At 37.2% G+C, this 17,958-nt stretch overlaps 1 protein-coding gene and 1 long non-coding RNA gene across 7 annotated transcripts in view; one reads left to right on the top strand and one right to left on the bottom strand.

Annotated features, from left to right (window-relative positions):
* LOC593167 (rho GTPase-activating protein 21) overlaps nt 1-2,399 on the top strand; it is a 91,499-nt gene extending 89,100 nt beyond the window's left edge. For all 6 annotated transcript variants that reach the window (XM_030989981.1, XM_792658.5, XM_011677931.2 and 3 more), the window contains one exon: nt 264-2,399. In XM_030989981.1, the coding sequence (XP_030845841.1) occupies nt 264-2,032 (1,769 nt within the window). In that variant the 3' untranslated portion in view covers nt 2,033-2,399. The remainder of the gene's footprint in view (nt 1-263) is intronic.
* Nucleotides 2,400-13,434: 11,035 nt separating this feature from the next.
* LOC115925939 lies at nt 13,435-16,537 on the bottom strand. The gene is made up of 2 exons (XR_004064874.1): nt 15,570-16,537; nt 13,435-14,610 (listed from the first exon to the last, which is right to left on the bottom strand). It is a non-coding gene; the product is annotated as an uncharacterized LOC115925939 (long non-coding RNA).
* Nucleotides 16,538-17,958: the final 1,421 nt, after the last annotated feature.

The following is a 17,958-nucleotide window of genomic DNA, read 5'->3' as shown; positions in this document are numbered from 1 at the left end:
AGTGTCAATTCCAAATTTTAGTGATTAAGATTATTGATTGCACTGGAAGGGTTAAGCAAATAGTGTTACCTCAAAATAAAAATGTGGATGGGGAAGGCAGTTGCAAATTGTTTTACACCTTACTACCTACATTGTGTCATGTCTTTAGCTGACACTCATTCTGTTGGGGGTGTACATACTTTGTATTCTCATTTGTGATGGGTAGATGGAGGATTTCAACCCTGTATGTCATTATTAATATCCTGTGACATTTCTCTTTGCAGAAGATATCCGCCGTGATGCTGGTGGTCTGTTCTCTTCTAAAGACCTGATTCTCTCTGTGAACTCTGCTGCTCAAAGGAAGCTAAAGACACCCAACAAACCTTTCTCTCCTGAGAAGGTGGACACGAGTGAAGTCAAGTATAGAAGACCTAGTCCAGAGCCACCTCAGCTACATACTATCAAACTACATGATCAAGAGTCATTGCGTCTTACAGTTGGACAGCAACCAATCACGATAGATGTGGGTGATGAGAGGTCGTTACACGCGGCTGGACTTAGAAAGGATGATAGCACCGGTAAGGTGGTACTGCGTCAGAACTCTCAGGGTTCCGTTGATTCCAAATCAAGCTGCGGGAGTGATGAGAGCCCCAAGGAAATGGAGGCTATGTTTCAAGGCTCTCTCTTTGGTTCTAGCAATCGATCTTATCAACGATCTTACTATCAGAATTTCCAGTTTGGTTCAACACGGGGTAGAAAACTATCTGACTCCTCAGAGAGTAATCCTCCATTGAATCTAGAGCAGGAGCTGAAATCTCTTACCAATGCAACATCAAAGAGAGACAGCTGGGTGCAGTCAGACTATTCCAAAGAGCGTGAGCGAATAGAGCGCCAGCATGCTGAGGCGCTACGTGACTTAGAGAAAGAAGACAATACAAACATAGAAGAGTTATTCAAGTCACAAGATTACCTAAGTGAGCTAGCAGCTGTATCTAATAAGATCATGGACTATACAAGTAAAGGTATGAAGAGCCCTTCTGCTAGTCGGAAACACTCTCTTGAAAAGCCTTCAGGTAGGGATCAATCAAAATCCTCTAATAATAACAATGCATTCAAGGCTAACACTGTAGCTAAAGAAGAATCAACCAAGAAGCAATCGTCTACTGACTCATTTGCTTCCTTGCACATTGATGAAAGTGACTTTGTTCAGTCTATGAAAGCCACATTTGAAGAGCGGTTACAGCGAGTGTTACAGCATGAGAGTGAAGATGACACCTCCCGTCCTACTAGTCTTGTGAGTGACACCCATCATCATCAAGCTGATGAACCCAGGGGCATTCATTATAGGAGTAACTCTGTAGACAGGTCTGATGTCCTGCGACGGAGACTAGAATCTCCTGCTTCCTCAGGATCAGGCTCTAGCACCAGCTCTCCCGTAAGATCGAAGGACATCGTCAAATCATCTGCTAAGTCCAAGATGGCCAAGTCTACATCTCATTCTCCTAAGAAGTGCAGTCGTATTGAAGTCATCCTCACGATGGAGAAGAGAGAAACTACTCCAACGTCCCTCCGTGATAACATCGCCAACAATGCCCAGGAGATCTCCAAGACCCGTAGAGGATCTGCCAAAGACACTACGTCCGTCAAGGAGAAGAACAGGGAGAAGAGGCGTAGGAGACATACTGTAGGGGGTGGTAAGGACCTTCAGAAAGCTATCAGTGAGCACCTTGCTAGTGAAGAATCTAAGAAAGTCAGTGCTGTGGAAAGACTCAAGCCATTTGGTAAAGAGAACTTGAAATCCACCTCTAAACCTCAAGACATCAAATCCTGGTTAGAGTCTGAGCGTCACCGGAGCACTACAAGCAGCCCCAACCTCCTAAGCTCAGTCCAAGCATCTATTGCAAGGTTACATCCAACAGAAACAGACAAACAGAGGAAAGAGAAAGAACTTCGTAGAAAAAGCACACCTATTTTAGGTGCAACAGATTTCAACAACGAGCCTCACAAGCTTTCTAGAATGCCAAGATATTTTGAAATTGAATCGTACTTATAGAACAATGGGGGAGTCTTAATGGTAGAGTCAGCTACTGAAATTTTGTGACAGCAACATAGTGACATAAGTTATGACAGTGTGTATATAGCAGAGAGAGAGAGACGTTGTATATATATATATATATATATATATATATTATATATATATCCAAATGAATTCCTAAGGTAAAATGAATCTTGCTCTTTAACCAATAAGAATTCACCGTTAATATCTATTTATATGTGACTGTGTGGTGTCCTTGTGTGTCCCTGTATCTGTGTTATTATATATGACATTGCTACCAAAGTAGCAGGTAATGCTATACGGGTCTAAGTTATAACTAAAACTATATTATATAACATGAAAAACAGTAATCCTTTGGCCCATTTAATTTAAGTTCATTTTTATATCTTTGTAGACTTTCTGAAGGTAATCAGATTGTGTGATAACATATGCAAGGTATTTCCTAATTCATATTCTTCACAAAGTTAGATCACAGCCCTGTTTCATTAACTCATCATTGCTAACAAATTGCATTATTTGATGAAAACTACTAAAAGTATGACTCTTGATTGACTTTGATAAAATATGTTTCTGGATTGTGACATTTAATACTTTTTGCAACATACTTGATGTATGCCCACCACACCTGTACTTGCTACTGTAGTGCATTCAGAATAACAGTATTAATGTAAGCCTGGCTGAAGGGCGCAAAAATCATTGTTTTGGTCACTGTTTTAATTGTATTGCTGAAAAGATAATACATCAGTTAACCATGACAACGATGTATAAAATGAAAGGTCAATTGTTTTTATTTCTTTTTTGGAAAATATTTTGAAAAGGAAAGTGCAATGATGGGAAGAGAGAAAAGAAGGTTGACAAACAAGATGTAACACACCTAGTTTATAATTACTTGTATGGTGGGAAATTGTTTTGATGTAACACACCTTTATAATTACTTGTTTGGTGGGAAATTGTTTTGAACTGAAGGCCAATAACACAAAGGCCATATACTAGTTTTCTTATAATCTTTAAAACGAAAAAAACAGTAAAGACAATTTACCTTGAAACATCTGTTCATAACTAGTTATTTCACATTCCGCAGAAGACTGAAGTGATGCTATTGATTTCTTCATAGTATAGATATTGATACCCTTGCCTTCAAAGATTGGAATATAAATAATAAAGAAAGGCGCATTTTATTTTTAAGAAAGCTAACAGCGAGGGGGGGGGGGGGGGAAGGAGACTAATTTGTAAAATCTTTTTTTTTTTTATAAAAGATACATTGGTTTGTTTTAAGAATGTACAGTGCTACAAAATAGCTCCAGAAGCTTGCCACTAGACTTGAAAGGTTTATGATTATTTTGTAATCTCAACAAATGATTTCCAAGATAATGTAATATTATTTTTGAATAATTTAATAATAATAATAATAATAATGTAACATATATCGCGCCAAATCCACTCTGTGGAGTGCTCAAGGCGCGTGTAAACAGGAAAAAAAGATCTAGACTTGAAAAGAAATGTTTTGAGATGAGTTTTGAAAGAATCAGAGGATAAACATTTTTTGATGTCTTCAGGAAGGCCATTCCATAATTTAGGACTAGAGTATGCAAATGATCTTTTCCCCCAATTTGTGATGTGGATATATTTGGAGGTAGTATGTATGCCTGAGTGGAGGTTCATAATCACCCCCAAACAAATGTGCATGGAATGAGGAGTGGGTAAATGACTAGCCAGCATAAATACTAATTCCACCTTTTAAAAATAATTTTCACCTTTGTTCTGTTGAGCACAGTATTATCGAATATGGATTCTGACAAAAATGTATTAATGTTTGTTGGCCAAGGATGGATTGCACGCAAAGTATCCTTTCTTTATTTGGTCACCCAATGACTGTGTAAAAATTCAAACATCTTTGATAATATTTTGGTATGGGAAAATTAGGTATGAAATTGCTTTTAAGGTTCATGATTTTCATGACCATTGCCAAATAATTTAAGTCGTTCAAAAAATTGAGTCCTGCTATGTTAAATCAGTAGTTTGGTTATAGCCTCTTTTCTTTCAGCTGTTCCTTCAATAGTTGTGAGATGACCTTTTGAATGTAGATGACTGATTGTTTGCCGAGTGGAAGAAAGCCATTAACCGATTAAGAAATTAAACCCCCAGATCTCAACACACATTATGTGTAAAATTGTTCATTTGACCTTGTTTTAAAACCTATGGTATAAAAGTTTGATTTTGTCATGAAATCATACCAGTTACAAGCTGATGAGTAGAAAGTCAAGTAATTATTATGTTGAGCATTTTGGGAATAAGTTTTACCCAGAATGAAGCAATCTTTCTTTGGTTACATGGTCATAATGCGCAATATGACCATTTTGACATTCAATGATTTGTGAAATATTATTATTAGTATCATGTAGAAATTTATTATAGAGAGATTAATCATGTCTTAAATGAAGCTTGTGCAAATCAGAGACACAGACATTCATGTTTTCTTTTAAAGATTATCCATGTTTGCACAATGGATTCACCAGTTTTTGTCTTGAATCCAGGAAATGAAAATTATGCACATTTTATTATTTATGATTGTTTTTTAATCAAGAATAAATGTCGGATTTTTAGTGCATATGTATTATATACAGCCAGGCACTGACAGATTCATTCTGGATCACCATCGCCAGTCATACCTGCTTCAGAGAAGTGAATCCAAACACTAAATTTTGACCTGTCTATAAAGACCAATTACAACCTTTGTACCTACACCAGATATATCACCTAATGTTGACATGCTCTACGGTACACAGAATGAAAAGCAAGGAATGAAAGAAATGAAGAAAGATTGAGATTGGATGTTTTATTCGGTTGTTTATTTTCTTGTTTTAATGTACATTTTTAAACATATATCATCCTTGTTACATTTGTGAAATTATATGAAATGATTATAATCAAGATGGAAAATGAGAGATTAAATCCTAGTACAGATTGGTAGTTAGTTTTCTTTATCTTTTAAGCAATGTTATTGCAGAAAATTTGTTCCTGTAAGTTTTGTATTGTGTTTGTATAAAAAAAAAGATAGTTTCATTGGTATAATATTAAAGTGAATATTTCCTTATACAACTTCATCAATGTGATTAATATTTGTGTTTAAATTCTCATTATAAATTAAACGGTTTTTATAGTTCTTAGGATTGGTGTCTGTGCTTTTGGTAAAGCAGGCTGAGAATGGTGATATTAATAGTGATAATTTTAATATGATGATATTCATTTAATGACGCCCAGGGGCGACGATCCCGGGGGGATGGGGGGGACACGTCCCCCCCGGAAAATTTGAAAAAGTACACAAAAATAATGTACAGCAAATACTGACTAAAGACTGCAACACACTATTAGGCTTTGGAAGGCCCAAGAGTGCAGAGTTTAGACAAATAAAAATGCAAAAATCTTCTGGCTCGTGAGCTATGCTCCCTCGCATTATATCCTTCAAAATGTACAATTAATATTGTAGTAAAGTGAAGTGTGAAACAGGTATTTTGTTTGTTTTCATATTATAGTTTTGCTAAGGAATATAATTTACCTTGACCCCTCTCGTTCACTATGCTCACTCTCTCGTGCTTTGGGCAGTCCCCCCCCCCCCCCCCCCCCGATAAAATTCAAACGTGGTTTATTTCTAATTCGATACCAGTTACTAATTTACAAATGTTACTGAAATGGCATGATTTTCCCCAAGCTTCCGGGGGCTCTGCCCCCTGTACCCACTAAGGGCCCTAAGGCTTGTCCCTGGTTACTCAGCTGACCATAATTAAATTCCTGAAACACCTGAGCTTCCGGGGGCTTCGCCTCCTGGACCCCACCAGGGCCCTAAGCGGGCCTCTGGATGGTCATCTGACCATATTCAAAAGCCTAAAACCCTGAGCTTGCGGGGGCTCCGCCCCCAAACCCCACCAAGGGCCCTATAAGGCGACCCCTGGATGCTCATCTGATTGTAATTAAATGCCTAAAACTGCTGAGCTTCTGGGGGCTTTGCCCCCTGGACCCCAGTATGATTAGTGACCTGCATGCAAGTGTCACAAATAAGGTATCAAAATATGCACATCTGACCCTTACTAATTGCCTAAAAACTCTGAGCTCCGACCCTTGACCCCCGCTGGGGCTTTGCCCCTGGACCCCACGCCAAAGTTACACCCAACTTAATTGCTTTCCTCTATCTGATCGCAAATACTTTATCCCCCCCCCCCCCCCCCTCCAACTTTCAAAAACGGTTCCGCAGGGCCTGCATATAACATGCAAGAGCGATGATGATGCCGATTTTTTTCTCCCCTCCCCCCAAAAAAACGTTTTGGCTCATTACGTCACTCCTCCCTCGTTCCTCGCATTTCGTCCCCCCCCCCCCCGGTCATGAAAAGAAATCGCCGCCCCTGATGATGCCTGTGATTTTGATTATGATTGTGATTATGATGATGGTGTTGGTAGCAGTGATTTGCTTGTGGTGGCAGCAGTGATAGTGATTATGGTGGTGGTGGTGGCAGCAGTGATAGTGACGATGATGGTGGTGGTAGCAGTGATGGTGGTGATGGCAGCAGTGATAGTGATTATGGTGGTGGTAGTGGCGGCAGTGATAGTGACGATGATGGTGGTGGTGATGGTGGTGGCAGCAGTGATAATAGTGATGGTGGGGATGGCAGCAGTGATGGTGATGGTGGTGGTGGTAGCAGTGATAGTGATGGTGGTGGTGGGGGTAGCAGTAATAGTGATGATGACTGGTGGATGTGGTAGCAGTGATAGTGGATGATGGTGGTGGTAGTGATAGTGATTATGGTGATGGGGGGGGGGGGGTGGGGGTAGCAGGGATATTGATGATTGTGATGGTGATGGTAGCAGTTGTGATGATGGTGGTGGTGGTAGTGATAATAGTGATGATAGTGATGGTGGTGGTGGCAACAGTGATAATAGTGATGGTGGGGGTGGCAGCAGTGATAGTGATGATGGTGGTTGTGGTAGCAGTGATAGTGATGGTGGTCGTGTTGCCTTTGAATTTCCTTAGAGATCTTTCATTATCCTCTGGACTTACAATTTTTTCGAGAAAAAAGAGACTGTTAACACGTGTTTTTTTTTGGTGGGTTTTCGACTCTTTTTTTCCATATTTTCAGCATCACGACTCCCTGAATCTAAGTCTCTCGTTTTATATTTTTTATCGTTACGACTCGTTCCCATACTTTCTCCATCACAACTCTTAGACTCTTGTTTTATACTTTCACCAAAATGGCTCTTTGACTCCCTTTTCATGCTTTCCTTCCATACGTTTCACCATTACGACTCTCATACTTTCATCATAAATTACTCTCTCATGACTCTCTGACTTTCTTTCTCCATCAACAGTCAATTAACTTTACGACGTTTACAATAGAAATTTTGACCAAATAGTTGTTTGTTTGATAACGTTTAATATCAAAATTACGAGAAACGTAAAGTATTTATTTTATGACATAATCATGAATATATAACATAAATTTACAAAGCATAATATCAAATATATAACAATACAAAAGTTAATCATGTCAAATAACGGTATTTACAAAATGAGATCATTGACAAGTCAGAGAAACCCTGTTAAGAACGTCAAACGGAGGTCATTATAAGATTACGTTTATCGTACACGAAACGATGCGTTTTCGTTTCGTTTCGTGATACAATTGATCCTGATGTATTCCTTGGAATTTGTTTTTTGCTTGGACAACATTGACTTCATCATATTTACCATATGAAGAATACTCGATGAATTGATTCGTTCAACATTTCTACAATTTAACGTTATAATAATAATAATATTTAATTTTTATATAGCGCTTAATACAAATGTCTCTAAGCGCTTTACAAATAAACAAAAATACTATTATCCATCTGACTTTACACGTACCAGGAGCCTCTTTCTGTTGTTTGGTGGACCACACCTGATAACTGTATTGTTTTGGTCCGGCATTGACAAACCTGGTGATATAACTTCCAGAACCGAAATCCTTTTCAAGTTCATCAGTCATATCACCAAGATAGTTTCCCATCGGTGCACTAGGAACATTTCCATCGTCAAAATAGATAATAAGAATATATTTTTAAACGTGCATAACAATCAGTTGTAAATGCAGCAATGACAACATTCGTATTTGAAAGAATGTCAATGAAGGACTCTTCAGAGTCGTATTGGATACCGATCATCTGATCTGATACAAAATGGATATATTTGATGATTATCGTCTGATCAGTCATCTTTTCGAAGAAGACGGATGGGTCAGTGATTCTGTCTGCGGCAAGTTACTTATCTAACCGAACTTACCGTAGATCGAATTAAACATCTTTGAAACAGCTCTCAATCCCTTATTGACTTTGATATTATCGGGATTGAGACGTACACCTTCGTGTTCAAAGTATGACTCCACATACGTCCTACGTGCCTCTTTTATTTCCGAGGATTCCTCCGACTGATCAGACTTTTGTTATGTTTAGAAACAGGTTCATTGCAACTAACATGCAATTGAAATTAACATGCCAACCACTTGACTTTTGTTTTAGTTTGAGAAATGTGTTTACATATTCTGTTAACAGACCTCCCTTGTTTTTCACAACGGTGTATTTTGAGTTTTTTTTTTAATTCCTAACTTCAAAAATCTTTTTCTTTTTTTTCTTTGTGTGTTTTATTAAAGCAAACAATGAGAATCACATATTTACAAGATTTGATAAAGTGAATAAAAATTAAAAATAAACAAATAAACAAAGAAATATAAAAATTAAAAAGCAGACAAATGGTATATACAGAAATGCATGTACAAGGCAGCAATATACATAAAAGTAACACTTTCTTTGCATGAGTACAGTAGTCGAGAGGTTGCAAAAATAAACAAATACAAAAGAGAGGGAGGGGTATTAACAAAGCGTGAAGAAAAGAATACTAAACATCAAAACGCCATTTCTTAAAGTGAATAGGTAATTTGTTTCTTTTCTTGGCTAAATGATATTCAATTTCCTTCTGTTTTTTTCACAAAGGATCTAAAGGACACACAATTAGGAAGATTGTCATTAAATTTACAACAGTATATATGATATTTCAACAGTAAAAATAAAAATGAGATGAATTTATCACCACAAACTCAAAATACTTTTTCAAAATTAGAAATATTGAAATTGGAATCACATTTTTGGCGAATCACTGTGGTCACATAGAGCACAATAGGTGATTTCTTCCTTTTTATCTTATAAAGAAAATCATTCAAAGCAATTGCTCTGTGGAAAATTTTAAAATAAAAAGATCTAATTTTATTATCAATAGAGCAGACAAAATTGTATTATGGACCTTTTCCCAGTTAGTGTTAGGAGGTACTGGTAAACTGTTATTCCAATAGGCATCTCTTATCAGGGCTTTGAGGACCAAGTAATAAGCTATACACATTCTTAGGAACTTTTGTAAAACTCAGTAATTTAAAAACTGTATCATGAACACCAAAAATGTCAACATCAAAAGTAGTTATAGCAGTGAGTATGGGGACGGCCATAGGTTTTGTACACAAATATTTTCGTACTATTTCTAATTGACTCGTGTACATTAACTTTGACATAGTCTATTTTCGAGAAAAAACGGACTTATAACACGCGTGTCTATGGGGTTTTGTTGAGGTCTTGACTTTTCGAATTTAATTAGGGATTTGTCATTTTGGACTTGTAAATTTTTTCGAAAAAAAAACTGAATTATAACACGTGTGTCTATGGTAGTAAGACTTTATGAATATGACTTAGAGACTTTTCATTATCACCTAGACTTACAATTTTTTCGAGGAAAAAGTGACTTTTAACACTTGTGGTTATAAGTCACTTGTGACTCCCACGTCAAAAAATCAGAATGCTCATACTTTCATTAATCTCGACTTTATGTCCACACTTTCATTAATCTCGACTCTCATACTTTCACCAATCTCGACTCTCATACTTTCACCAATCTCGACTCCCATACTTTCACCAATCTCGACTCTCGACTTTATTTCATACTTTCATTTTTATCCATCCACTCCATACTTTCATCAATCTCGACTCTATTTCATACTTTCACCAGTCTCCACTCTCGACTCTATTTCATACTTTCACCAATCTCCACTCTCGACTCTATTTCATACTTTCACCAATCTCCACTCTCGACTCTATTTCATACTTTCACCAATCTCGACTATTCGACTCTCTCACGAGTATATGACTTTCTTTCTCCATCAATAGTTCTTTTCTCACTACTACCTTTACGACTTTTACAAAAGAAGCTTTGACTCCATAGTTGTCCGTTTTTGATAACGTTTATTATAATAATAGTATACACTGCAAGGTATATGAGAAACGAGTCACTGCAAGGTATTCACTGCAAGGTACATGAGAATCTTAAGTTATTTACTGCAAGGTATTCACTGCAAGGTACATGAGAATCTTAAGTTATTTACTGCAAGGTATTCACTGCAAGGTACATGAGAATCTTAAGTTATTTACTGCAAGGTATTTACTGCAAGGTATATGAGGATCGCAAGGTATAATCATAAATATACAAGATAAATTTACAAAATATAAAATCAAATATGTAATACAACAGTATAAAAGTTAATGAGATGAAATAACAGTATTCATGAAATGAGATCAAGAAAAAGACTATTAAAACATGAAAGATAGTTCATTATTAAAAGCCATAAGGAATGGTATCTAGATCATCCAAGAGAATCCGTTTACCGTACACGAAACGATGTGTTTTCGATTCGTTTCGTGATACAATAATTGGTCCTAATTTATCCCTTGCAATTTTTTCTTTGTTATGTACAACATCGATTTCATCATGATTGTGGACCATGCGAAGAATACTTGAAAAATTGATTTGGTCCACATTGCTAGAATTTAGTGTTATACCTCTAACTTTACTAATTTACTTTACTTTACTAACTGTACCGGAAATCTCTTTTTGCTGTTTACTGGACCATACCTTATAACTATATTGTTTAGGTCCAGCACTGACAAACCTGGTGATATAACTTCCAGAACCGAAATCCTTTTCAAGTTCATCAGTCATATCACCAAGATAGTTTCCCGTCTGTACACAGGGAACGGTTCCATCATCCAGATAGATGATGGAATCTGTGTCATAATATAACACATTACGTTGTAATTCCTCCAAATACGAATAGAGTTTCAAACGTGCATAACATGTTGTAAATGCAGCTATGACAACATTCGTATTTGGAAGAATGTCAATGAAGTCACCCACATTATCGTATTGGATACGCACCATCTGATCTGACACAAAATGAACGTCTATGATGATGATCGTCTGATCAGTCAACATATCGAAAAAGTCGGATGCTTTTGTAAGGTATTTTGTCTGCGTTAAGTTACTCCTTTGACCGAACTTACAATAGACCGAATTGAGACAAAACTTTGCTACAGTTCTCATTCCCGTATTGACTTTGATATTATCGGGATTGAGTTGTACACCTTCGTGTTCAAAGTATGACTCCACATACGCTCTACGTCCATCCTTTATTTCCGAGGATTCCAACGTTTGATCAGATGTCGGTATACAATCAGAAGGCCAACCACTGGACTCTTGTTTGACTTTGAGAAATGTGTTTATAAAGTATGTAAACAGACCTCCAGTGTGTTCTTCGGCATCATATTGTGAATTTTTTTTGAAATTCCAAACCTCAAAAATCTTAACAATACGATACCCTAAACTAAGTGCCTTCTTAATTTCTTCCGTTACCCATGTACCGGTAATGTGGCGTTCTTCCTCAGAATGTGTACATTTATCTAACTTCTTTTCACAACAACTACGACATAGAGGAAAGAGTAATTTGTTATTATAGCGATATGGAAGAACAGGATGATATAAACCTCTAGGAGGAGATACTGTACACTGAATCAAACCAAAATATTCAGTGGGAGACTTGAAATTTTCGGTTATAACTTTTGGATGACCGATGGGAAAGTTTTGGTATTTGCATACCCATGGATATAGACTACAAACATCCACATATCTTATTTTATCATCCCCTTCTACCTCCCTGTGTAACTGCGTAGCATTCGTACGTCCACCATAGTACGCTTTCCTAGGGTTCAAAGGTTCAATGTTAGTGAACTGATCCGTGAACATTTTGAGTTCATCACTTTCATTAATTTCCTTTCTGAAATCACATTCCCATTTGGTAACCATCTTATACCCAATGGATCGTAAATCGAATTCTCGCTGTAATGTGTACCGTACACATCCTGAACAGTATTTTTACTCCCAGGAACGAGAGTATCTCGACGGACGTAACATCGAGGGCATCCATGCCATAGACATCCATGAAACTCGTAGATGGTTTTATTTTCTTCGTCATACCCATCTACGCTATAATGACCGATTTTCTTCTCTCCTCCATTCCTAGCATGTTTGATATCAACCTGTTCCTTGTTAATTAACCATGTTAACCATGACAGTAGACAGTAGAGAATGATTATCAGACAAACGGTACCCTCCATTAGGAATTAAACCGATTGTATCTTTCTCTAAAAACATCTTACGGAAAATTACTGAACATGTCGATGCAATCGTAATCTGATGAAAGGGATCAATATTTGTAATATCCATGAAGATATTCCTCATTGTCATGCATCCTTTCATCAGAATATCGACATCGCTCCGACAATACGGAAATCAAATGGTTTGTCTTTTTGAGTTGTGTACCACCTATCAAATTCCACCCGTTGTGCGGATTTTATTTTAGACGGTCTGAAATACTTTACATCGGGTAACGGTCCAACATAACATTGATTCTCCTTGGTGTTAAACATATGAGGGAAAAACCCCTTCTTGAGTTCCGTAAGACCAAAGGTAGACGGAATGTGTGACAAAGGCATTAAGAGAAAGTTCAACGAATCAATCACATGTACATTATTGACCGTCAATGAAAGTATCTTCTTACTATTTAAAATCACCTTGTTCTGAATGGCATTGGACTCAACGTAATTCAAAAGAAAATGTGAATCGTAACCCGATGAATTATGTGCGAGCGCAGTAACATCGAAATCTTCACGAGATGTTGAAAGTATGAAATAGAGTCGAGAGTGGAGATTGGTGAAAGTATGGGAGTCGAGATTGGTGAAAGTATGAGAGTCGAGATTGGTGAAAGTATGAGAGTCGAGATTGATGAAAGTGTGGACATAAAGTCGAGATTAATGAAAGTATGAACATTCTGATTTTTTGACGTGGGAGTCACAAGTGACTTATAACCACAAGTGTTAAAAGTCACTTTTTCCTCGAAAAAATTGTGAGTCTAGATGATAATGAAAAGTCTCTAAGTCATATTCATAAAGTCTTACTACCATAGACACACGTGTTATAATTCAGTTTTTTTTCGAAAAAATTTACAAGTCCAAAATGACAAATCCCTAATTAAATTCGAAAAGTCAAGACCTCAACAAAACCCCATAGACACGCGTGTTATAAGTCCGTTTTTTTCTCGAAAATAGACTATGTCAAAGTTAATGTACACGAGTCAATTAGAAATAGTACGAAAATATTTGTGTACAAAACCTACGGCCGTCCCCATACTCACTGCTATAACTACTATCAAATTACTCCATCCATTCTCTTGGGATATTCTTCAACAAGAAATTAATCTTTCTTCTATCTGTAGAAGGAATATTGAAATCTATAACAAGTTCCTCAAATAGCTTGTTGCCAGGAAGATCGAGGTGGGTTGAATAAGTCAGAAATGGTCAAAACATTTCTATCATACCAGGATGGGAAATAAAAATATTGCTTAGATTTTGAACGAATAGATCTGTTGTACCAAAGAAGCTGACATCCACTCAGTTCAGAGTATTTTGAATCATAAAATTATATAGTCTTAATAATCCGATATCCCAAAGTCATTGCCTTCTTAATCTTTTCCGTTACCCATGTGCCAGTAATGTAACGTTCTTCCTCAGAATGTGCACATTTCTCTAACTTCTCGCTACAACTTGGACACAGAGGGAAGAGTAATTTATTATTGCATCGATATAGAAAGAACAGGAAGATATAACCCTCTAGGAGAAAACACTTTACAATGAATTAAACCAAAACATTTTACGGGGGATTCGAAGTCATTCGGTGATGATTTCTGAATGGTCGACGGATAGCCAGACAACTTGCTCTGGATCTGGCATCAGTGCTTCTCTGCCTCCTTTTGAAAGAAAGGTGGGTGGAATGGCGGGTATTCGGATGGGGAAACATCATCTATTTTTACAACCGTCGAACGTCAAAAACACAGTGGGAAAGTCCGACCAATGGTGTAAGATTTCCAGTCCCTAGAGGTAAAGATGATGTTAGAACTGGGAGACTTCCGATGACGTATCAAGTGCCCAAACTCCCCAGCTTTCCCAAAGGTCTGAAGAGGCCTCGAACACCCGATGCTGCTGAATTCAGCAAGGACATTTACACCATCCCCGGCAGTCAGGACACAGAGTTTTTTAAGCTAGTTGAGCTGAGTGTTGAACATGGTCGAGATGATGGACTTCAAAGTAAAGGAGCCATACTGTATGAGGTGAGTAGTTGTCTAATGTATAAATGAAACAAACGAGAAAAATATATACATATTAAACAATAATCCTACATAATGTCATAAAAAAGATAGGATATGATGTAACCTGATTGAAATTGTATGTTTATGTATTTCAATTACAATTATATTTTTTATATACAGTGCGTCCCAGAACAACGAAAAAAAAGAGAATTGTCGATGTTTTATCATAACTTAATCACAATTATTATTAATAAATGACACATATTTGTAAAGCTTAGATCCTTATCTTTCATTTGATGCAACTGATATGATGCATATTTCACGCATGAGTGATTAAAACAATTTGAAGAGAGGAAACCAAAAAGTCATTTGGCTGGCGGTATCTGAATTTCAAAGAGAAAATCCCATTTCTAGAAAGTTTAATTTCTGCCCTTTCATATGACACCTTAATCAGTAAAGTTCTGTTTGTTTAAAGTAATGCTTGCATTTCCATAATTTGATTAAACGAATTCGTTTTCACTGGCTGCCTGCCGTAGCAACAAACAGAGTTGACAAACGACATAACTCCGTTTCGTTGACGATCAGCCATGCACGAAGAAGACGAAATACTTTATTTCACAACAACGAATATCTTGTAACCTAAATGATATGTATAATCCATAAATTAATACTACATGATGTGTAAAATTGAAAACCATGAATATCTTGTACCCTAAATGATATTTATATATTATTCGGATCCATGAATAACTTGTATCCTAAATTGTATTTATATATTAGTTTGAGCTTTGAGTATATTTTACGATATACTGTGATATATGTATGATATCAAGTTTGCAGTGATGTTTAGGCACAATTGAGGATAAAACCTTGTGTATTGAAAATATAAAAACATGTTAATATGTAACTAAAACAAGTAAGAATGTCAGGTGAGTGTGATCTTGAGTGATATATGGTGTGAAAAAATAGGTTCAGAAAAGCTTTTGACTCACGTGACTTCTTGAAGTCTAGACGTCTTCTCTTGTTTCTCTGTCTTTTCTTTTCTTTTCTCCGAAATGAGCGGCTCTGTTGTATCTTTTATCTTCGATGCAACACATGGAGCTCTAACAGCCATCCTCCTGGTTGCAGCTCTTTACTCTAGACATTTGTTGTTTGAGGTCATTTCCTTGGCTGACGAGTTCCCTGAACTCTATTGTCTCGAAGCTGACACCTATATGTTTGTATATACCTATCCATGCTGAAGCTTGCCTTTTTGATGAAGTTGCGTACATGGATATATACCTTTTTTTTTTTATCAAACACTGTGCTTGTGATGATGAACACCGTGGTGTATTTCGGTTGTCTGCATGCGTCGTCGGTACAACTCCGTCAAAGATGAAAAACATCGCAACATCTCTGTTCAGAAATCTGGCACTATTTTTCTCATGTCTTGTAACGATATCTCCCACCTTATCTCGTAGATTGAGTAATTTGAGCGCACCCTTTTCAGTAAGGTATATCGATGAAGGAGTCATTTTTACTTTACCATCGAATTTATGGAATTGTCGTAGGTGAACGAATACTTCATTGTTATATGAAATAACACTTACGCATTTGGGTCTAAAATCTTCTCCCACACCTATTTGAAATCTAACAAATTCACACGGTGTCTTACCGTTTGGATACATAGTATTCAACAACCCCAACCCTTGCTCTATAAGACTTTGTCTGTCTCCTCAATTTCGAATCTGTGAAATATCCATCCAGGAGATCAACATCAGAACTTTCCGAACTCTCGAACCATCGACTCTATCGTAAGTGAACGAATGCTTCACCATTGTAAGAGATAACACTTTCGTATTTATATGAGGTGAGTAGTTCATGTTTGTGATGATAAATTCCAAAAACTAGGAGAAGAAGCCGGAGAAGAAGAACAATTTATTATGTTGATAGTGACTAAGCGTCACCAACAACCGTTGTGAAGACCTTTCTGTAGCTATACAAATACCTTCTATTGTTTGGACACTTGACCAAGAAGATGCTCGTTTTAAAGTTGGTCAACCGGGCGATCGTGATGGATGACAGCACAAATATCGATCCCTCTCAAGAAAGAGCTATTGACCCAGTACGGAGACTGGAGGTAGTATTATTAACCTGTATCAAATGTATACTGATCATTTTCTTATGAAGAAAAACAAAACCACTTATTGTATGTAATGTTAAAGCAAACAGCAGAAAGACATTAACATCAGCATAGGTGGAACCAAACTACTACAGGTGGGTACCTGGGAGGTACCATCACTCAATCAGGAAAATGTGCAGAAGACATAAAGAACAGGATTGGAAAAGCCCTGGGTGCTGTTCAAAGTCTTCACATCATATTGACAGCCAAAGACATTGTTACAAAACTTGAACTATACAGTGCGTCCCAGAAAAAACGAAACCGAGAATTATAAATGTTTTATCAGCTTAATCACAATTACAATTGATAAATGACACATATTTGTAAGGCTTAGATCCTCCTCTTTCATTTGATGCAACTCATAAGGCATATTTCACGCATGAGTTATTAACATGAATTTGAAGAGAGGAAACCAAAAAGTCATTTGGCGGACGGTATCTGAATTTCAAGGAGAAAATTACATTTCTAGAAAGTTGAGTTTCTGCCCTTATATTATGACAACTCAATCAGGAAAAATGAGCTAGGAATAACAAAGTTATGTTCGTTTAAAGTAGTGCTTGCATTTCCATAATTTGATTAAACGAGTTCGTTTTCACTGGCTGCCTGCCGTAGCCACCATGGGTGTCGATCCCGGGGGGGGGGGGGGGGGGGTGGGGGATATATCCCCCCAATATTTCAGGTGGGGGGGGGGGGAGTGGCCTGTACAATCATCCCCCCAATAATTCACCATCACCCCCCCCCCCCCCAAAAAAAAAAAAAAAAAAAGTGAAGAGAAAAATTAATGATGAGAGCCCGATGGAGAGTAGTTAATGGTTATTACTCGCAAGATGACCATCAATATACACATTTTGCTATCACATTTTCATAATACATACATATATAAATAGAAAACGAAGTAAATGAGACAACCTTATAGGAGACAAGAATAAATTGAAATCTCGCTCATACGGTTTCATCAGGAATTGATGGATGTATACAATTTATTCAATCAACAGCATTATAGAAATGCAGTGCGCCAAATGCAAAGCCGCAGCGTTAAAAAGCAACGAGCTAAATGTTAAGCGCAAAGCGCAAAAGTGCAAAAAAGAAGTAGAGAGTGGGAGAGAGAGATAATGAGAGACAGAGAGGATACAGGCGCGTATGCAGGGGGCGGGGGCGGTCGCCCCCCCCCCAAAAAAAAGAGAGAGAAAGAAGAAAGGAAGAGGACGTTGGAAGAAAAA

The sequence above is a fragment of the Strongylocentrotus purpuratus genome, unplaced genomic scaffold (assembly GCF_000002235.5).
Source record: "Strongylocentrotus purpuratus isolate Spur 01 unplaced genomic scaffold, Spur_5.0 spur5_scaffold_19, whole genome shotgun sequence".
NCBI classification, from domain to species: Eukaryota; Metazoa; Echinodermata; class Echinoidea; order Camarodonta; family Strongylocentrotidae; genus Strongylocentrotus; species Strongylocentrotus purpuratus.
The sequence above is the reverse complement of the archived record's forward strand: the minus strand, read 5'-3'. Positions and strand labels throughout refer to the sequence as shown.